This window comes from Notolepis coatsorum (genome assembly GCF_963971535.1).
Source record: "Notolepis coatsorum genome assembly, contig: SCAFFOLD_799, whole genome shotgun sequence".
In the NCBI taxonomy this organism is placed as follows: Eukaryota; Metazoa; Chordata; class Actinopteri; order Aulopiformes; family Paralepididae; genus Notolepis; species Notolepis coatsorum.
The window spans coordinates 53,781-75,201 of record NW_028170159.1 but is presented as its reverse complement, the minus strand read 5'-3'; the positions used below and the strand labels follow the sequence as shown (position 1 = coordinate 75,201).

At 43.0% G+C, this 21,421-nt stretch overlaps 7 protein-coding genes across 7 annotated transcripts; 5 read left to right on the top strand and 2 right to left on the bottom strand.

The window, feature by feature from the left end:
* Positions 1-2,302: 2,302 nt before the first annotated feature.
* LOC311248594 (histone H1-like) lies at positions 2,303-2,941 on the bottom strand (the record flags this gene model as incomplete). Its single annotated transcript, XM_084339454.1, has 1 exon — positions 2,303-2,941. One exon carries the CDS (start codon positions 2,939-2,941, stop codon positions 2,303-2,305), a length of 639 nt encoding a protein of 212 aa, XP_084195580.1.
* Positions 2,942-4,847: 1,906 nt separating this feature from the next.
* LOC311248586 (histone H2B-like) lies at positions 4,848-5,222 on the top strand (the record flags this gene model as incomplete). The annotated part of the gene is made up of 1 exon (XM_084339447.1): positions 4,848-5,222. One exon carries the CDS (start codon positions 4,848-4,850, stop codon positions 5,220-5,222), a length of 375 nt encoding a protein of 124 aa, XP_084195573.1.
* Positions 5,223-8,840: 3,618 nt separating this feature from the next.
* Positions 8,841-9,224, top strand: LOC311248593 (histone H2A; the record flags this gene model as incomplete). The annotated part of the gene is made up of 1 exon (XM_084339453.1): positions 8,841-9,224. The coding sequence occupies one exon, from the start codon at positions 8,841-8,843 to the stop codon at positions 9,222-9,224; it is 384 nt and encodes a 127-aa protein (XP_084195579.1).
* Positions 9,225-10,399: 1,175 nt separating this feature from the next.
* On the top strand, positions 10,400-10,774 carry LOC311248585 (histone H2B-like; the record flags this gene model as incomplete). The annotated part of the gene is made up of 1 exon (XM_084339446.1): positions 10,400-10,774. The coding sequence occupies one exon, from the start codon at positions 10,400-10,402 to the stop codon at positions 10,772-10,774; it is 375 nt and encodes a 124-aa protein (XP_084195572.1).
* A 4,509-nt stretch (positions 10,775-15,283) lies between these two features.
* Positions 15,284-15,595, top strand: LOC311248589 (histone H4; the record flags this gene model as incomplete). The annotated part of the gene is made up of 1 exon (XM_084339449.1): positions 15,284-15,595. The coding sequence occupies one exon, from the start codon at positions 15,284-15,286 to the stop codon at positions 15,593-15,595; it is 312 nt and encodes a 103-aa protein (XP_084195575.1).
* Positions 15,596-17,436: 1,841 nt separating this feature from the next.
* Positions 17,437-18,069, top strand: LOC311248592 (histone H1-like; the record flags this gene model as incomplete). Its single annotated transcript, XM_084339452.1, has 1 exon — positions 17,437-18,069. One exon carries the CDS (start codon positions 17,437-17,439, stop codon positions 18,067-18,069), a length of 633 nt encoding a protein of 210 aa, XP_084195578.1.
* A 2,660-nt stretch (positions 18,070-20,729) lies between these two features.
* On the bottom strand, positions 20,730-21,140 carry LOC311248583 (histone H3.2; the record flags this gene model as incomplete). The annotated part of the gene is made up of 1 exon (XM_084339444.1): positions 20,730-21,140. One exon carries the CDS (start codon positions 21,138-21,140, stop codon positions 20,730-20,732), a length of 411 nt encoding a protein of 136 aa, XP_084195570.1.
* Between the last annotated feature and the right edge of the window lie 281 nt (positions 21,141-21,421).

Here is a 21,421-nt window from a genome sequence, read left to right as displayed (position 1 = left end):
GGGGATGCAGACAAGAGAAAGACTTTCGTCAGGGTCCCCCATTTTCTATTCATCATAACATATGACATACAGATAGACAGTACTGCTACATCTATACATTTATGACATACCAGATTTGCAAATACAGTACTGTTTGTGATACAAAGAGTCCAGCAAAGAGTATATACATTTGACGTAGAAACTGTACATTGGAGGAGGTGGGGTGGGGGCGGACTGTACATTGGAGGTGGGTGGGGGACACTGTACAACTGTACAAAGCAAAACTGTACATTGGAATATTGAAAAAACCATACTTGGTCATTTAATGTACATTGGAGGGGGTTGGGTTAGGACATTTACAGGGGCCAGTTTCAGTGTTTTTGAAAGTGGGTAGTGATTCACAGGGTGTTTATTGTATTGTCTGTCTGCAGTGTCAGGTGATTATTAATTTGAACTGAAAAAAACAATGTGGGTAGTAAGTGAATGAATGAATGAATGAATGGATGAAAACTTTATTTAACAGATTGCAGAATGGGTACACTACAGTACGGCTCAATACACACAATTGTTAAGGGGATGCAGACCAGAGAAAGACGTTTGTCTTGTTTACATCAGGGTCCCCAATTTTCAATTCATATTGACATTTATGACATCCTCAACATACATGACATTTATGGCATACAGGTATTTAGTACTGATACATTTGTGACATATACGGTATTCAAATATACAGTACTGTTACCCATATATCCTGACAGAGTATATACATATGATGGGGAGGGGACTGTACATTAGGAGGGGGTGGGTGGGAGAGAAATATACATACGGTGGTGAGGAGACTATACATTTGGAGGGGGTGGGTGGGTGGGTGGGAGAGAAATATACATATGGCGGGGAGAGAATATGCGGTGGGGAGGAGACTGTCTATTTAGGAGGGGGTGGGGGGTTTGGACATTTACAGTGGCCAGTTTCGAATTGCAGCCTCCCGTAGGTGCTCTTTAAGAGCGGTTTTGAATGTGGGTATTCACATTCCTTTACAGCTGTGGGTAGGGCGTTCCACATTGATGTGGCATAATTGCGAAACGTGTTTAGTCCCTTGTTTGAGCCGAATCTGGGTTTAACATGATTTGTTGAGCTTCCTCTGGTGTTGTGGTCGTGGTATTCACTGACCTTTGGGAAGTATTTTGACATGTACATGGGTACCTTAGTCGTATAGTGTATCTTGTAGACCAGGCCCATTGCAAGTTGCTGTACTCTGTCGTCTACTCTAAGCCATCCTAGGTTGTCAAAGTGGGCAGGGGTGAGGTGGGTTCTAGGGGTAAGTTATACTGGACAGCGGTATAAATAGTAAGGGTTATATATATAAATATATATATATAGATTACAGCATGCACAAACATAAATTGACCATAATGACAGCAATTTGTGTATTTCCACAATTTTTGGGCCTTTGTTAAGCTCCTCGTCGTTACGCACGGGCAAAAGGTCGTGTTTGGTAGCCGTGCCTGCTTCATATAAATCGTGGCGGTCCATAAAATAGCCTTTTGTGTGAGACAATGTTCCACTTGTTTGGTTTTGTAACTTATGTTGTTGTCTCGCTACGTCGGGCATAAGTGTAAGAGTATAAACACAATGCATAACATTTGACCGTGTCCACTATGGGTACACTTGTACAGTGCTGGTTAGAAGTCAATGTTTATTGTATTGTCTGTCTGCAGTGTTTTTGTCCCTGTTTTGAAGGCTTAACGATATAATATACAATGATAATGGCATGTCATAGCGGTCAAGTGATGATTAATCTGAATACAAAAAATATGGGTAGTAAGTCATACTGGACAGCAATATAAATACTAAGGGTTATATATATATATACAGATTACAGCATGCACGAACATAAATGGATCATAATGACAGCTATTTGTGTATTTCCGCAATTTCTTTCAATAGTGTCATAGTGGTCATTTACCCACATACATAAATGCACCATAATTATAGCAATATATGTATTTCCACAATAAAGGGCTCAACTCAACTTGTGGTATCTGCGTTAGTAGGACCCACTAATCAAACCAGACTTTTATTAGAACCTATATCTGATCTATATTAACTTTTTTTTGTGGTATATTCTCTATATTTGTCTTTGTTGCCGTGCTAGAAGTAACTCATGGAAATCAACCATCCCAAAAGTAATACTAAGTTATATACCTCGATAAGCCCCCTTCACTTCCACACACTAGAGTACAATAATTGCTTTTCATGGAAGTGGTGGGTGGCTCTTAAAAGAGCCTTTTGTTGAATGAAAGACAACGTTCTGTTCAAACGCTCATCTCTTTTTGGGAGCTGCTCTCTTAGCTGCTTTTGGCTTGGCAGCCTTCTTAGCTGGGGCCTTCTTGGGCGCAGCGGGCTTTTTCACCTTCTTGGGACTCTTGGCTGCCACCTTCTTGGGACTCTTGGCTGCTACCTTCTTGGGACTCTTGGCTGCTACCTTCTTGGGACTCTTGGCTGCTACCTTCTTGGGACTCTTGGGAGACTTCTTGGCGGCAGCAGGCTTCTTCGTTGCTGCCTTCGTGGGCTTTTTGGCCACGACAGGTGTCTTGGCTGCTGGCTTCTTGGCTTTCGGAGCGGCTTTCTTTGCAGGCTTTTTGGCTTTAACCTCAGCCTTGTTGATCTTGAAAGAGCCGGAGGCTCCGGTACCCTTGACCTGGACCAGGGTTCCTTTTGTCACCAGACTCTTGACAGCGGTCTTAACGCGGGCCTTGTTCTTGTCCACGTCATAGCCACCGGCAGCCAGAGCCTTCTTTACGGCAGCCAGAGACACACCGCTCCTCTCTTTAGAAGCAGATACTGCCTCGACGACCAGGTCACTGACGCTGGGACCTGCCTTCTTGGGTTTGGGAGCTGCCTTATTCTTAGCGGCCTTAGCCGGAGCAGCGGGAGCTGGAGCTGGAGCGACTTCTGCCATCTTCTCTCGTTCTGTCTCAGATTCAACACAACTAGAATTAATTATGATATTGAAGCTCAGTCAGAGGGCTTGTCTTAAACACTACATGAGAGCCATGTAGACTCAACCCACCCTGTCCACCTCTGTGCTGCCAAAATGCTCTGCCGCTTGTTTTCTCCTCGCCAAAAAAGAGCTCAAATACACAACTATGAATATTGCAGGAATTTAACGCCAAATGGGTCAGCAAGCAGAAATATGTGCCATCAGAATTAAACCATTTGGAGACCCCTGTTGTGTTTGTGGACGCTTCAAACCACCAATTTGTCTCACAATTCTTTACATTGCATTATAATCCGACATAATCTCGTTTTCCAGCGAGCCGAGCTACCTGACTAGAGACTGGGGGCAAGAATAGTAATCAAGGGTGACGCGTTTTGTTTTAAATGGATGCTTTTCCGGTGTTGGTAAACACACTGTTGCTGGTGGCCTGTAGCGTGGGTCACCTCGACGTCGTATGAGGGATGATCACCACCTTAGATCAGTGGAAGGTTTCACATGGCCTATATTAATTACAACTAACATTTAATTAATGTTGCAAAACATTTCATAACTCACACAAGAAACGTAGCTACATTTTTCTTTTGGGGGGGACTAGTTTGCTGTGTACTTTAGACTGCTGCATGCTTGTTGACAATACATGCTTTTTGGGCATTGCTGATCTGCTGTGTTTTCTGATTTAAATCTGCTACACTGAACACTTAGCACAATAAATAATAACTGCATTGGTCTATTTTAATTAGATTTCAATGGTTTAAATAGACATAGTAGATTCATAATGAATCATCATATCACCAAACATAAACGCACCATATCAACATGTTCTGCATTTCCACAAAAGAGGCCTTGCACGGAATGTTTGTGTAGTAAAGGCAATGGAATGGTTGCTATGTATAAATTATATGTATAAATGATCATATCAACACATAGTGTTGTGTCTTATTACTGAATGTTATAAAGAAGTCACAACGGAACAGTAATATCATGCTTTTCAGCAGTGTTTTACCGACTACCACTGCACACAAATTAGGCATTTTCTTTTGAAAGTGGTTACCAACGGTTACAGGCAGCCATGCTGGAAGAAACAGAACAACACAAACATTACAGTTTGTGTTTATAGGTCAGATATACAGGCCTCTATTGTTAGGGCTCAACTCATTGTGAAGTAAAGGATATTAAAATGTGGTACAGTAGGCTGCCAGCTACATTGTTGATACACTCAGAAGAAATAGCTGAAGGAATTAAACATACTATGTTGTCAGAGTCATACTTGTATTATTATCTTGTACCACAGTGAGGTACCGATACATGTAGCTCATGGTGAGACCATGCCGGTCTGTGTCATCTGTTTATGATCAGTAATAACCCAAACAAGAGGAAACCTGCTCATGGAGACGACTCAGCACCATCAGAAAACATCTCTCACCTTATAAATGTATACTGGCATTTCCATGATTAAAAGTTATGCCAAATACATGTAAAAAGGATTCTGCAACTGTATGTACAGACAGATGTGTATGAAGGTGTGTGTGTGTGTATATATATATTGTAAGTCAAAGCAGTGACAGATGTCACCAAGAGAGCTATCAAGGTGCACAAAATCATTGTCTTGGAAAAATGCAGTTTCATGTCGATTATTGCTTGGCTTAACATCAAGTGTGGCTATGGAGTTTTGCTAAGAGAATATATAGTTGGGTTATTATGGTTTTGCGCGCAAATAGTTTCCTGTGCGCGGGAAATGTGCGACAAAGCCTCTCAACCAATCGTATACAAGAAGCCACGCAGCTGTATTTGCACAATTTGACCTATAAAGAGGCAGCAGTGCACTTCTGTTTCCACATTCGTTGCTGTTTAGTCCCGACTGATCATCATGCCTGAGCCAGCCAAGCCAGCGCCCAAGAAGGGCTCCAAGAAAGCCGTCACCAAGACAACCGCCAAGGGAGGCAAGAAGCGCAGAAAGTCCAGGAAGGAGAGTTATGCCATTTATATTTACAAGGTGCTGAAGCAGGTCCATCCTGACACAGGCGTTTCCTCCAAGGCCATGGGGATCATGAACTCCTTCGTTAACGACATCTTCGAGCGCATCGCCGGAGAAGCCTCTAAACTGGCTCTCTACAACAAGCGTAGGACCATCACCTCCAGGGAGATTCAGACCGCCGTCCGCCTGCTGCTCCCCGGTGAACTGGCCAAGCACGCAGTGTCCGAGGGAACCAAGGCTGTGACCAAGTACACCAGCTCCAAGTAAACTTCCCTGTCCATCTAACCCGTATTCACCCAAAGGCTCTTTTCAGAGCCACCCACTTTGTTTTGAGAGAGTTATCCCAATGACCAGTCAAGGTCAGGTGACTAATTAATAAACATATCCCAATGTATAAGTTGTTCTGTTTTTCCTGGACCATGTCTAGGATGCTGCCTGTCATATTGGGTTTCACCGCCAGATGGAGTAAGTGCTCTACTAGGTGGAACAAGAGCCTCTAATAGATTTTCAGATTGGAGAAGTTTGAATTCATAGATTTAACTGATTTTGGAAGGGAAATTGAGTTTGTTGGGTTAAGGTCACGGTTGGATTGAGGGTTAGAGTTAAAGCAGGGTTGAGGGTATCTAGTTGGCTCCACATGCAGCTGTTTGCTATGGGCCTTTAATAGCATCTATAACTTCTGGTTACACACACTCTTGGAGAGTTAACAGTAACAACCAAAAGCTACAAAGAGTGACCATCGCACACAAAATAAATACATATATGTCAAACCTGATGTATGATAAACTGGTACATTTAGAATTAATAGTCTCATGTTTAATTTGTTAAATTCATATTGAAATGCATTTTTACTTAACTTTACAGCATTATTAAAAACGTGATAGGATGTTAGGAGTCATCAGCAGCCCTCATAATTATGTATATATTATCTGTTAGGATCTCTGTTTAACAGTACTGTATATTTGCATATCTTGTATGTCATAAATTTAACTACTGTGTATCTATGTCATGATACATATCTGTATGTTGTGTATGTCATAAATGTCATGAATTGAAAATGGGGGACCCTGATGTAAACAAGACGAAAGTCTTTCTCTGTTCTGCATCCCTTAACAATTGTGTGTATTGAGCCGTGCTGTATTGTACCCATTCTGCAATCTGTTAAATAAAGTTTTCATTCATTCATTGATTCATTCATTGATTCAGTCTCAGAATGGATTTGGTAGAGAGAGAAAAAAAATTGTCATATTTATGTTGTGGCATTTTACAAGTAATCTGTGGCATCACTGATTGTAATGAACCAAAGGAGAATATCAATTCTATTTTTTTATGTCATCTTTGACGGTGAATAACACCATGCTAAAAAATACCCATTCTGCAATCTGTTAATAAAGTTTTCAATCAATCACTCTCTACAACCGCACCTCAGCACAGACGTACTTCGAGATACTTCCGTACTTTCCGCCAATCAGTGCGCATCCTGTGGCTGGCAGGCGCGTCCTGTGGCTGGCTGAAGTTGCCAGTGAGCGGATTCTCCGGGGATGCAGCTGGACCCAATTGGAGTGCATCTTAACTCTGAGTTATATGTATGATTGGATATGGGTGCATGGTCATGGGTTACTTTTGAGCTGTTGTTGATTGTTGCAACATTGAGTTGAAAACCAGTTTGTCATCTTGAATTATAAATACCAATAAAGAATGTCCTATTGTCTCAGTGTATGAACCTGTGCGGTTACATTGTTGCTCCTAAAGTAAAATATGGGCAAAATAGCAAAGTTCATATGACATAAATTAAGCACCTCGTACAGATGGAAATGTATTGACTCCGAGAGCTAATTCCTCCCAGTATATCTGCCAGTGAGAGAAAATCCTTGTTAATTACAGCACCATGAAATATAAATGAAAATATAGCAATACGTCGCCTTAAGGCCTCTACATGCTACAGCAACTTCAAAGCAACTTCAACACAACATCAGCGCGATTTCAGCGCGGTTGTTGTTTAGGGTCTTGTAGACTGTGTTGCGAGGAATCTGCGTACATGTCTCCAAAATCTAACCTAAACAACCGTTGCGTTGATATTGCGTAGCAGTGATTGGTTGGTTAGCGAATGGGGGCGGGGCTGTCATAGAATAATATAGGTCTCGCAGAGAATACCACCCGCCATTGTTGTAGCCAGCCAGCGTTGATGCTAAATAATTAGCGTCACATAGCTGGCCTTTTTCTGAAAACCCAAGCACATATTGTTCCATAGCATACGCCTTCAGTTGATCATGACAAATCCTCTCTTACCTTGACGATAAAAAAGCCTCCATAATTTAGTAAATAAAGCTGTAGCCAGCCAGCTAGCATTGGTGCTATACAAAATGCTATCCACATTAGCTACATAGCTAACCAACTAAATACAATGGTATCCTGAGGTAACGTTAACGTTAAATACAACGTTTGCTAGTCGAAATGACTGGACACACACAGGGACAAGTTAAACATCAATCAATTAATTTATTCCAATAGGTAGTTTGAGCTGCATGTGAGCCGGTCTTTCTCTCCTCTCCATTGGAAACTAATGAAGTTACGTTAAAAAAGTTGACAAAAGTTAAGCTGCTAGCAACAGACACTATAATACTTCCGGTCGGGGAATTTCAAAATAAAAGAGCGACGACTAAAAGCACCGGAAATACGTTTATTTTGTACATTATCTAACGTTAACACGAACCTAAACTAACTTTAGATTAGTTTAGGTTCGTGTAACGTTAGATATTGTAAAAAATAAACGTATTTACGGTGCTTTTAGACTCGCTCTTTTATTTTGAAACCCCCCGCCCGGAAGTAAAAATTATGCTTATTTTTCTGCTTGTTATCAATGGGTTGGTTGAGAAGGGAAGCGTCATCTATCTAGGGAACCTAGCTACATACGGGGTACAATGTTACATAGGCTGCGCATTGATTTTGCAGAAGCATAAAGGTAGAGTGTCTAAAACACTGTTGCTTTGTCGATGTTGTGTTGCAGTTGCTTTGAAGTTTATGTAGCATGCAGAGGCCTTTATGCTACTGCTACCTTATTTCATTGAGCTGTAATTAACACACAAGACACAGATGACCATATTCAAACTACTTTACTCGACTGTAAAACTTTGAATTTCCCTATCGAGGTCAATATGGGGGTCAGCCCTATGGTCCCACAGCCCCAGATTTTCTTTTCACTCAAAATGTAGGGCCTATGTTCCCACATTTCTAAGATGCTTCTCAAAATGAGGCAGCATGTTCCCGGACGAACCTACTACGAGGACAACCTTGTTGCCCATATCCAGAGTTAATTACATTGTATATTGTTTACAATGCCTTTTTATTAAATGGTTACTTCTCCACTGTAATATAATTCTGTGACCTGTATGTATTATACTACCTGTACCTCCCCTGCTATGATAACTAATATCCCCAAAGGGATCAATAAATGTTATATGGCAATTTGCAATCTGTTCCGCTTTAGCCAACAGGAAATGCTAGTCTAAATATTTGTATTATCAGAATTGTGATGATTTGAGTAAAACTGGCATATTGAAATAATGAGTTAATGGAATGTTCAACAAGAATAATACGCTGCTGTGTAGAAACTCTGGCCTTATATTACTAACGCGGAGGCGCAGTAGTTTCTGATTGGTCTCCTCTCTGTGAGCTCGTTACTCCGCCTACACCTCACAGGGTTATTGGAGGACTTCACGGAGATACAACTGGGAACGAGGTTATTGGAGGACTGGTCTTTTGGAAAAACCGCCAACAAAACGTCTTTCCTGATTGGGTGAGAAAACACAAGCCTGAAGATAAAAGGCGCCTCTCCAACTCGCTGCATTCATTTTCAAATTCGTTTAACTAAAGACAACCATAAACATGTCTGGAAGAGGCAAGACCGGAGGAAAGGCCAGAGCTAAGGCCAAGACTCGCTCCTCTCGTGCCGGGCTTCAGTTCCCCGTGGGTCGTGTCCACAGACTGCTGCGTAAAGGCAACTATGCTCATCGTGTTGGAGCCGGTGCCCCGGTTTATTTGGCCGCTGTGCTGGAATATCTGACCGCTGAGATCCTGGAGTTGGCTGGAAACGCTGCCCGTGACAACAAGAAGAGTCGTATCATCCCCCGCCATCTGCAGCTGGCCGTGCGTAACGACGAGGAGCTCAACAAACTTCTGGGAGGAGTGACCATCGCTCAGGGTGGTGTGCTGCCCAACATCCAGGCTGTCCTTCTGCCCAAGAAGACCGAGAAGGCTGCCAAGAAGTAAATTATTTAGCCTCTTCGACAACCCCACAAAGGCTCTTTTCAGAGCCACCCACATATTACCGAGAAGGCAATGACTCTGCATCCTATACTGTAATTTGTCATTATTGTAGAAGCTAAGCTTTTCTACACATAATTATTCTTTATGAAACTAGAATAACGTCACAATAAGACTAACCATATAGACGGTCATTTGACACTCATACTAGTTCAGTCAGTTCATCCCTAAAACAGAATGACGGGTGTCGAGAGGACGGTGCATTTAACTCTGGCATGGTTATACATTTCCTCAGGTTTAAATCCATTGTCGTTATACAGTACAAAGAAAATAAGTTGGCGTCTAAACAGTACAAATGTAACAGTAAAGTGCAATAGGAATCTATAGTGATTAAACTGGAGTATATCAGATGTATATGTGTTACAGGTATACTATAAAGACACTATGTATTAAGTCATACTGACGAGTGGTATAACTTTTCAGAGTATAGGTAAGGGATATGGTACACACATAACTGACTAGAAGTTTGCCCAATTTGAAGTACTTCATGTATAAGAATGACTCACTTTCTCCATTGGTATTGCCCCAAACTACAGCTATGGAATTCTAACAGAACTACAAAACAGGAATGGAGTTCTGGACTAAATCAGTCATTCAAAAGAATGCAGCAATGCTGCCTGAAGCTGTTTTTCTAGATATAAGGTTGATATTGAAACTAGCTGTAGTTTGTGTATACATTTTTTGGAATTCCATATAGAATATGTATGTGGAGAAAAGTTTTGCTTCTACCATAATTGCCTTGTTTGGCTCCTTATATCCTGTTTATTTTTTGGGGGGGATGTATGTCCTGGTTCCACATGGAATTAAGAAACTATTTCAATAAGAAGTACTTTAAATTGAGGACTTTTAACAGAGTACTATTCTATTAGTGTATTGTACTTTTGCTCAATACTTTTCCCAGCACTGCCAAATAATAAACCAAAATATTGTCAATGTGTACACTTTCTTATAATTTCCTTTTTAACCATGCTGAGAGAAATGCATGTTCTATTAGCTTTACGCACGTACGCCCGACCAATCGTATCGTAGAAGCCACGCAGCACTATTTGCATCAACCTCCTATAAAGAAGGCAGGAAACCATAAGCGACCGTCACCATTCGATTCTGATAAGCCGTCGAACATGCCTGAACCAGCCAAGCCAGCGCCCAAGAAGGGCTCCAAGAAAGCCGTCACCAAGACCGCTGTCAAGGGAGGCAAGAAGCGCAGAAAGTCCAGGAAGGAGAGTTATGCCATCTACATTTACAAAGTCCTGAAGCAGGTTCATCCCGACACCGGCGTTTCCTCCAAGGCCATGGGGATCATGAACTCCTTCGTTAACGACATCTTCGAGCGCATCGCTGGAGAAGCCTCGCGCCTGGCTCTCTACAACAAGCGTCGCACCATCACCTCCAGGGAGATCCAGACCGCTGTGCGTCTGCTGCTGCCCGGTGAGCTGGCGAAGCACGCTGTGTCTGAGGGAACCAAGGCTGTGACCAAGTACACTAGCTCCAAGTAAACTACCCTGTTCACTGAAGATTAACCCAAAGGCTCTTTTAAGAGCCACCCACTCTGTCCTGTGAGAGTTATTCCTATTATCATGATGATCGCGCTGTTCATCAAAGTGGTTGAGTGCCGTGTATTGCAAAATGTCCTACATTTTATTTGCACAGTTTTATGGTAGGAGTGTCTGTCGGGAGATGACATTTTATATATTTAATTATTGAATAATAAATTACTTACAACTGTAATCATAGTTTGGATGGCTATTAAGTTGCAAATTATATTTACTAGTCAAAATCCTGTGATTATAGGTTGTTGACAAGTAGCTAGATTGGATAGACTTCTAGCTTGTACATCACGTTTATACTGTAAAATAATATATCACCTGCCTTATTAGAACCCTGATCAATAATACATTATTGGTCTTTATAATGCACATGGATACTGTTTAGTTTAGCATTTTCAAAGTGGAAATGCTATTCCAAAAATAATACATCCCAGGCTCATATATAATTATAATGAAACAGATTAACTAACTACCCCATAGCCAAACACACGTCCTATGATATGATTTCCAACAGACATGTGCAAATAATATTCATTATTTGATCATTATGAGCTCTGTATATTTCTGTACAATTTACAACCTTGTATGTTAAATACATTATTACAATAATAACAGTAACCTTTTATAACGTTATTGTTGACATCTGACATCATCAAACTCCAGCAATCAGAGTCTAAAATCTGACTTCATAAGTAACCCTCAGCAATACTGATCTTCTCTGGTCCCTTCTCCCTCCATGTTTAGCAGGATACACAGCCTCCACATCTGGCTGAAAGGTTACTCTGCTCATCAGGCATCCCCTGTGGTTTGGACTTCAACACATTCACTGATACACCACACCATGCTCTATAGTTGCTTTTATGTTTCACAAGGTGCTCTGAATCTGCCCTTAATAACCATTAATAACATGGTATAGTCCATTTTAAAACCATGATATCAATGGTACAGTATAGTGTTGGGTCTTTATTCCTCTTTTACTTACTTTTTATTTTACGGCTTGAAGCACATTCTCAGGGGCTCGTAAAGAACCAAGCATTTCACTGTAATGTACATGCACTTTATACATGGCAAATAAAAGCAAACTTGAAACTTGAACTACTTGTACTAGGCACTGTGAATCTAAATGGCGCTATTTCAGCACCATGGACAGTACCAGACCACACTGATCAACCATTTTGGAAACCGGGAAAGCAATTGCAGACCAACCAAAATGGACCCCAGACAAGAATCTGGGGCAAACTAATGGGATAGATAAATTGAATAAGTGCAACCATGTGAACCCAGCTGCCACGAGGAACTCATGAACCAGACATGTCTTAGAATTTACACCCCTGTAAATGTCCTAACCCAACCCTATCCAATGTACAGTAATTTACCTAGTATGGTTTTGTCAATATTCCAATGTACAGTTTTGCTTGTTTGTAGTGTTCCCCCAACCCTCTCCAATGTAAATTACCTAGTATGGTTGTCAATATCCCAATGTACAGTTTTGCTTGTACAGTTGTACAGTGGTCCCCCCCCCCAACCCCTCCCTACCCAACCCCCCCCCCCCCCACACAACCCCACCCAACCCCCTCCAATGTACAGTTTTTACGTCAAATGTATATACTCCCTTTTCTGGACTCTTTTTGTATCACAAACAGTACTGTATTTGCAAATCTGGTATGTCATAAATGTATAGATGTAGCAGTACTGTCTATCTGTATGTCATGTATGTCATATATGTCCTGATGAACTGAAAATGGGGGACCCTGATGTAAACAAGACGAAAGTCTTTCTCTGGTCTGCATCCCCTTAACAATTTACATTTACATTTACATTTAGTCATTTAGCTGACGCTTTTATCCAAAGCGACTTACAAGTTCTGTACGACAAGCCATCAGGAAGGGCACAACTCTATCAGCTGAGTAACAATGTTCATCAAAGTGTTGAGTGCTACAGTGTAGGTTAGTTTATTAGGACAAGTGCATGACAGTATGGTTAGTTAGGGTTAGGGTTTTTTTTTTTTTTTTTTTTAATTCAGATAATGGTTGAAGAAGTGCGTCTTTAGTCGACGGCGAAATATTGGACGTGTTTCGGCTGTCCTAACTGGGGTGGGTAGTTCATTCCACCATTGTGGGGCAAGGACTGAGAATAGGCGACTTCTCTTTGATGACCCTCCCGGAGCTTGGATAGGAGTAGGTCTGAGGCGGCCAGAAGATGCAGAGCGTAGGGGTCTTGAGGGTGTGTAGTTAGAGACCATTGACCGGAGGTAGGCGGGAGCAGTTCCCTTTGCCGCACGGTATGCTAGGTCGAGGGCCTTGAAGCGGATTCGTGCAGCAATGGGGAGCCAGTGCAGGTCCCTAAGAAGTGGGGTGACATGGGCCGACTTCGGTAGGTTTGAGATCAGGCGGGCCGCTGCGTTCTGAATGAGTTGAAGAGGCTTAGTGGCAGTGGCCGGGAGGCCAGCGAGCAGTGCGTTGCAGTAGTCGAGGCGGGAGATGACTGTTGATTGGACGAGGAGTTGGGTGGCTTCTTTTGTCAGGAAGGGGCGGATCCTTCTGACGTTGCTCAGGAGGAATCGGCAGGTTCTGGTTGTCGCTGCGATGTGAGCAGAGAAGTTCAACTGGTCGTCGAGGACAACACCAAGGTTCTTGGCGGTCGGGGACGCGGTCACAGCTGCATTCTCGACTGTGATGGAAAGGTCGGTCAGGGGGGAGGATTTGGCCGGCAGGTGGAGCAATTCTGTTTTGCTTAGGTTCAGTTTGAGGTGGTTGGTCGTCATCCAGGCGGAGATGTCGGACAGACAGGCCGAGATCCGCTCAGAGACGTGGATATCTGAGGGAGGGAAGGAGAGGAAGAGTTGAGTATCGTCGGCATAACAGTGGTAGGAGAAGCCATGAGACGTGATAATGTTACCCAGTGATTTAGTGTAGAGGGAGAAGAGAAGGGGTCCTAAAACCGAGCCCTGGGGGACACCCGTCCGCAGGGGGCGGGTGGCCGACAGGGTCCCTCTCCATGACACTTGGTAGGAGCGGTCATTGAGGTATGATGACAACCATGTCAGCGCAGAGCCAGCCACTCCCATTCCTGCGAGGGCCGCGAGGAGGATCTGGTGGTTGACTGTGTCGAAGGCTGCAGATAGATCTAGGAGAATCAGGACAGAGGAGAGGCCTTTCGCTTTTGCTAAGTGAAGTGCCTCTGTGACCGCAATGAGGGCTGTCTCTGTGGAGTGACCAGTCCTGAAGCCTGACTGATTAGGGTCTAGGAGGTCATTCTGTAAGAGATAAGCAGTAAGTTGGTTGGATACAGCACGTTCAAGTGTTTTAGAAAGGAAGGAGAGAAGAGAGACAGGACGGTAGTTGCCTATGACGGTAGGGTTCAGGGATGGTTTTTTTATGAGGGGCGTGACTCTGGCTTGTTTTAGGGAGGTGGGGACCACCCCCGAGTTGAGTGAGGAGTTGATGGTTGCAGTTAGGAATGGGAGGATGTCTGGTGCTATGGTCTGGAGGAGTGGGGAAGGTAGCCGGTCCAGCTGGCATGTAGTCGGACGGTTCGACGTTACCAGTGTCAGGGTCTCGGCTTCTGTAATGGGAGAGAAAGATGACAGAGTGAAGGATGAGGTTCTCGATTCAGCATTTGGAATGGGGTGGGGGTTGGGAGAAGGAGCTGCGGATGTTCTCCACTTTTTCCTCAAAGAAGATCGCAAAGTCTTCGGCAGAGAAAGATGAGGGAGGGGGGGGTGGGGGGGGAGTGAGGAGGGAGGACATGGTAGCATGCAGTTTGCGAAGATTCTTGGCAGAGGCCTCGATCCTATGGTGAAAGAAAGAAGCTTTGGCATTAGTAATGGTTTTGGAGAATGTTAACAAGAGGTTGTGATATGTGTCGATGTCAGCAGTGAGGCGTGACTTTCTATACTTCCTTTCAGCTGCTCTCAGGACCTGTCTTTGTTCTCTCACTGGATCTGTCAGCCATGGACTGGGTGGGGAACGGCGGGCAGGTTTCTCAACGAGGGGACAGAGCTTGTCGAAGGAGGTTGCAAGGGCTGAGATGAGGGTGGAGGTTGCCATCTCTGTGGAGAGAGCAGAGAAGGTGTCACTCAAAGGTAGAGTGGATAGTATGTCAGAGGAGAGGGTGGAGGGGGATAGGGAGGGCAGGTTGCGTCTGAGTGAGACGGTTTGAGTTGGGGTGAAGATTGGGGTGAACAATTGTGTGTATTGAGCTGTACTGTATTGTACCCATTCTGCAATCTGTTTATAAAGTTTCCAATCAATCAATCAATCAATCACGTGACACCAGTTCTATGGTCAAAAGTGTGTGAGAAGGAGGGTTATTATGGGCTGCAGCTTTTGGCCACGCCTAGCATGACGCGCTCTCTCAGTCTTCTTTTACGTCCTCAGAGAGTATTTATATTCAGAGGGCTTTGCCTTTGTTCGTCATTACTTCTTTTCATTTGTTTTGAACTCATCCTAGAAGAAAATGTCTGGTCGTGGAAAGGGAGGAAAGGGACTCGGAAAAGGAGGCGCCAAGCGTCACCGTAAAGTTCTCCGTGACAACATCCAGGGAATCACCAAACCCGCGATTCGTCGCCTGGCGCGCCGCGGAGGAGTGAAGCGCATCTCTGGTCTGATCTACGAGGAGACTCGTGGTGTGCTGAAGGTCTTCCTGGAGAACGTGATCCGTGATGCCGTCACCTACACCGAACACGCCAAGAGGAAGACCGTCACAGCCATGGATGTGGTCTATGCTCTGAAGAGACAGGGACGCACTCTGTACGGCTTCGGCGGCTAATCGTATATTCAATCCAAACTATCCCAAGACCCAAAGGCTCTTTTCAGAGCCACACACATCTTACTAGAATTTAGTCGATTCCATGTTGCGTCTCAGAATAACATTCATCCTTAGCTGCTAGATATGTACGCCTCCTAGTCTATATTGTGCAGTATATATATTATGACTTGTACAGGACGTGAAAATTGCATACAGCAATGTGCAATGAGCTATCGTTAGCAGCAGCTGCAGATAGCTGCTAACCAAGGTATCCATTAGGGCTAAGCTAACTAGCGATAGCTGCTAACCAAGGTATCCATTAGGGCTAAGCTAACTAGCGATAGCTGCTAACCAAGGTATCCATTAGGGCTAAGCTAACTAACGATAGCTGCTAACCAAGGTATCCATTAGGGCTAAGCTAACTAGCGATAGCTGCTAACCCTGGAAAACGGTCAAAGTGGACTCCACAACACTAGTTCCATTTGTGAGGAAAGGGGGTGGGTTATATTAAAAACGCTTGACACAAACGAACGCTTAAAACGAATCAGCGCCGTTTCGCATCCCAAAAGGGGTGAGTGAGAACACTCCCCCCCCGTGCCCCGGGGCGGTGATTCGATCCCAATACCTGAGTGAGAAAGGCCCCTAAGCCATCCTAGGTAGTCAAAGTGGGCAGGGGTGAGGTGGGTTCTAGGAGTAAGGTCACGTAGTAGTCTGACCAGTTTGTTTTGTGATATTTGTAATCTTGTTTTTAGCGCCTTTGAGGTGCTTTGGTACCGTGAGGTGCAAGCATAGTCGTAGTACCCTTGAATGAGTGCTCCTGCCAGAGTCTTCAGGGTATTCTTGTTTACCAGAGAGGACAATATAACATGTAGCAGACAGACTACCATACTTCACAACAGTGCAAAATACCCTTTGCAACAACCAACTGAGTCCTATCAATTGGAAACATATTGAAATGTAGTCATAATGTGCATGCGTAATTACGCGCAATGACTGCATTAGCACCGTTGGGATGACTATGGTCACAGCGTGACACGTTTTATTCCCCCTGTTGCGCCAGCTGTTATTATTATGACTTGTATGCTTTATTACTAACTAACTTGTGCCTATTATTACTATTGACATGTAATTGAAACAGATTTTTTTCATTGTTAAGCATTCCGTCTGGGCTTTAATAGGCGAGTCTCTCCCAAAAGGAAAGATACATTGTACGTTCCTTGTGTATTTTTTTTTTTAATCTTCATAAAAGTAACTGTAGATTTAATTCATCATGAGCTACATAAAGCCTTCCACAGAAGTGGTAATCTTCCACAGAAGACGAGGTAACACATATCATGCCGACGCCAGCAATGACTGTGTTTACCAGCACTGAGAAAGTACAAGTTTATAACCAAAAGCATGACACCAGATGCCTTGTTTTACTGCCAGTCCATCACCAGGCAGCTCGACTCACCGGGGAACGAGTACTGACTGGATTATAATGACATTTAAACCATTTAAAAAGCAAAATACTGAGACAAGTTGCTGCTCACTGCACCATGTGACGACGGAAAGGAGAGCGTTGGAACGTGTCCAAACTAACCACGGCTCTCCAGATGGTTTTATTCTAATGGGACATGCTTGTGCTAACTGACCCATTAGGTGTTAGATTTCAACTATGTTCCCACGTTTGTATTTTAGCCCGTTTTGGCGAGAAGAAAACACAAGTAGCAGAGCTTTTTAGCTGCAGAGTTGTAGACAGGGTGGGTTGAGTCTGCATGGCTCTCATGTAGTATTTAAGACCAGCCCCCTGTCCCAGCTCCACTACCAGTCAGCTCGGACTATTTGTTGCATTTCGTGTTGATCGACGATAGAAGAGAACTATGGCAGAAGTCGCTCCAGCCGCTGCCGCTCCGGCTAAAGTCCCCAGGAAGAAAGCTGCCTCCTCCAAGCCGAAGAAGGCATCAGGTCCCAGCGCCGCAGAACTCGTCCTCGAGGCGGTATCTGCCTCTAAAGAGAGGAGCGGCGTGTCCCTGGCTGCGGTAAAGAAGGCTCTGGCTGCCGGTGGCTACGACGTGGAGAAGAATAATTCACGTGTGAAGACCGCTGTGAAGAGCTTGGTGTTAAAGGGCACTCTTGTCCAGCTCAAGGGTACCGGTGCCTCCGGCTCCTTCAAAATCAACAAGGCTGAAGCCAAGAAGCCCGTCAAGAAAGCAGCTCCGAAAGCTAAGAAAGCGCCAGTGAAGAAACCTGCTGCGGCTAAGAAGGTTGTTGCTAAAAAGCCTGCCGCTAAGAAGTCTCCAAAGAAGGCAAAGAAGCCTGCAGTCGAAGCCAAGAGCCCCAAGAAGGTGGCAGCTAAGAGCCCCAAGAAGGTGGCAGCTAAGAGCCCCAAGAAGGTGGCAGCCAAGAGCCCCAATAAGGCAGTGAAGAAGCCCGCAGCCAAGAAAGCCCCCGCGAAGAAGGCTGCCAAGCCCAAAGCAGCGAAGCCCACGAGGACAGCAGGCAAGAGGAAGTGAAGATCTTAAGCTTTACTGTCTAAAACACACAAAAGGCTCTTTTTAGAGCCAACCACTACTATCCCTGAAATGGCACATCCCCTCGTATAAATGCATTGTTTAATAGTGGATACAAGCAAATCTACTAAGTCACATGTTTGTGTCCTGGATAAATTGCAGCAGCACCAGTTAAGTAGAGCTGAGTGTTCAGTTACTGCATCATTTGATTCATATTCTGGAAGATGAGTCGATTCCAGTCCAGAAGAATAAAACGTAATTTAGATACACTTAAATCTAAATCGATGTGATTTAACATTGAATGTAATTATGTTCCTGTTATTAATATCAGTCTAGAAGATACTGCTATACATACCAGAACATATTAATTAAGAAGCATTAACCTAATACAATCTGATGTATTGTTTTATATGGACTGCTGCCTTTATTTGCATTGAGCAGTAATTAACACAAGGATTCAATGTCCCCAATGGTATTCAAACAAATTTACTCCCAATAACTCAAACTAAATGAATGTGTGCAAAACAGTTTTAGGACGTTAGTGAGTTAATGTGCAAAATACATTTCTTCGTTTCCCCTTTAAAGTTCCATCCTTGTTTATACAACAACTACAGCTTGTTTCAATGTCAACGTTATATCTAGAAAAGCATCTTTTAACAGGCAGCATTGCTGCATTATTTTGAATAACTGATTTAGTCCAGAACTCTATTGCTGTCCTGTAGTTATGTTAGAATTTCATAGCTGTAGTTTGGACAATAATAATGGAGAAAGTAAAACACATGATCATAATATGAATTATGATATATACTGTACCTCATAATGGGCTAACTTCTAGTCAGTTAAATTACAGTGAAATTAACGCTAATTTTGCTGGGGTACCACCTGGAACCCTCTCAAAGACGCCTGACTGTCTTTTTTTTAGATTAAAATGTATTGTCATCATACAGGGCAAGTACAGTACAACAAAAATAACTTCAGTGCAAATACAAAAGTAAAGTGCAAAATACAATGTATAAGTGATTAAACTGGAGTACGTGTATAAATTAGTATTAGTGCTAATCAGACACATAATACAATTTTGGTTTCAATATCAATCTTCTATCTAGAAAAGCAGGTTTTAACAGGAAGCATTGCTGCATTATTTTTTAATGACTGTGATTTAGTCCAGAACTCCATTGCTGTCTTGTAGTTCTGTTAGAATTCCATAGCTGTAGTTTGGGGCAATAACAATGGAGACAGAGTCATACTTATATACATAAGGTACTTCATATTGGCTAACTTCTAGTCAGTTAAATGAATAGTTACTATCCTATACTCTAGGTCAGGATATGTTATCCATACTGTTCAAACTCTGAACTCTGTTTCCTACTGCCTTACACTGTAATCACCAACCACAAACTATATTCTACACATGTAACTCTTGTGTGATAGCATGTACAATAATGCTGCATACACTGCATGCATAGTATATATATCCACTTCTGTCTGAATACACCTGCATATCATCTTTTTATATACCTATATCTTTACCTTGCACTGGTCAGTATGACTTACTACCATAGTGTCTTTTATACCTGTAACACTCATCTGATCAGCACTAGTCATTTATATATATACTCCAGTTTAATCCTATTGCACTTTATTGTTACATTTGTACTCTAGTTAGGCACCAATTTGTTTCCGTTGTACTATACTTGTGCTGTATAATGACAATTCATTTTAAACTAATCTGATCTAAAATAGATTTTGGCTGGAACGCTCTCAACGTCGAATGTAAATGTTGCTATTTCAGCACCATGGACAGTACCGGACCACACTGACGAAGCCATTTTGGAAATGGGGAAAGCATGCAGGCTCAACCAAAATGAACTCCAGACAAGGCTCCCGAGCAAACAATGATAATCCGGATTGTATTTATTTTTAACCATATAGGTCATATGTATTACTAGTCAGCAGATGAACTAATGGATCAGAGAAAACTGAATATGGATGTATGACTTCAATATTACGTTTTGCAGTCAAGTTATAAATAAAACAATTCAGGAGTACAGTTGAGTAAACATCAAACATTAATTTCTCTTATGTTTTTCTCTTAAAGAAAAAAAACATATCTTCCAACTTATTTTAATTTTGTCTCTAAAGTATATTTCGTTTTTAAGAATTGTAAAGGATAGGCAAATATAAGCATGTGCTTCAGCCAATTCCTTTTTTCAGTCATTGAGTTTGGATTTTGTGTGAGCTTGCTTTGAATATGTACATTTGTCATTTTTTCTTTTCCTTTTGAGAGTCGACACATGTGTGTTTTTGATTCGTCTGTAGACAAGGACTGAAAATAAACAATTAATCATAATTCTGGTTACTTGGTATTGATATGATGAATTGAAAATGGGGGACCCTGATGTAAACAAGACGAAAGTCTTTCTCTGGTCTGCATCCCCTTAACAATTGTATGTATTGAGCTGTACTGTACTGTACCCATTCTGCAATCTGTTAAACTTTTCAATCAATCAGCTACGATGGCCATCAAACGAACGTATTACACATCACCAAGTTCATCCACGTGGACTCAGAACATAGTTAAAATGAGGAAACTGGGCTCATTCATGATTATTGAGGTGGCTCTTAAAAGAGCCTTTAGGGGGACAACTAGTCAACAGGTCGATTTAAGCTCGCTCTCCACGGATGCGGCGGGCCAGCTGGATGTCTTTGGGCATGATAGTCACCCTCTTGGCGTGGATGGCGCACAGGTTGGTGTCCTCAAACAGACCGACCAGATAAGCCTCGCTGGCCTCCTGAAGAGCCATGACAGCAGAGCTCTGGAAGCGCAGGTCGGTCTTGAAGTCCTGGGCGATTTCTCTGACCAGGCGCTGGAAAGGCAGCTTGCGGATCAGCAACTCGGTGGACTTCTGGTAACGACGGATCTCTCTCAGCGCCACGGTACCGGGCCTGTAACGATGAGGTTTCTTCACGCCGCCGGTAGCCGGTGCGCTCTTACGGGCAGCCTTGGTGGCGAGCTGCTTCCTTGGGGCTTTGCCACCGGTGGACTTACGAGCGGTCTGCTTAGTTCTGGCCATTATGAGAAACTATGTTTCAGTCTTCACTTCAACAAGAATAATACGCTGCTGTGTAGAAACTCTGGCCTTATATTACTAACGCGGAGGCGCAGTAGTTTCTGATTGGTCTCCTCTCTGTGAGCTCGTTACTCCGCCTACACCTCACAGGGTTATTGGAGGACTTCACGGAGATACAACTGGGAACGAGGTTATTGGAGGACTGGTCTTTTGGAAAAACCGCCAAGAAAACGTCTTTCCTGATTGGGTGAGAAAACAGAAGCCCGAAAATAAAACGCGACTCT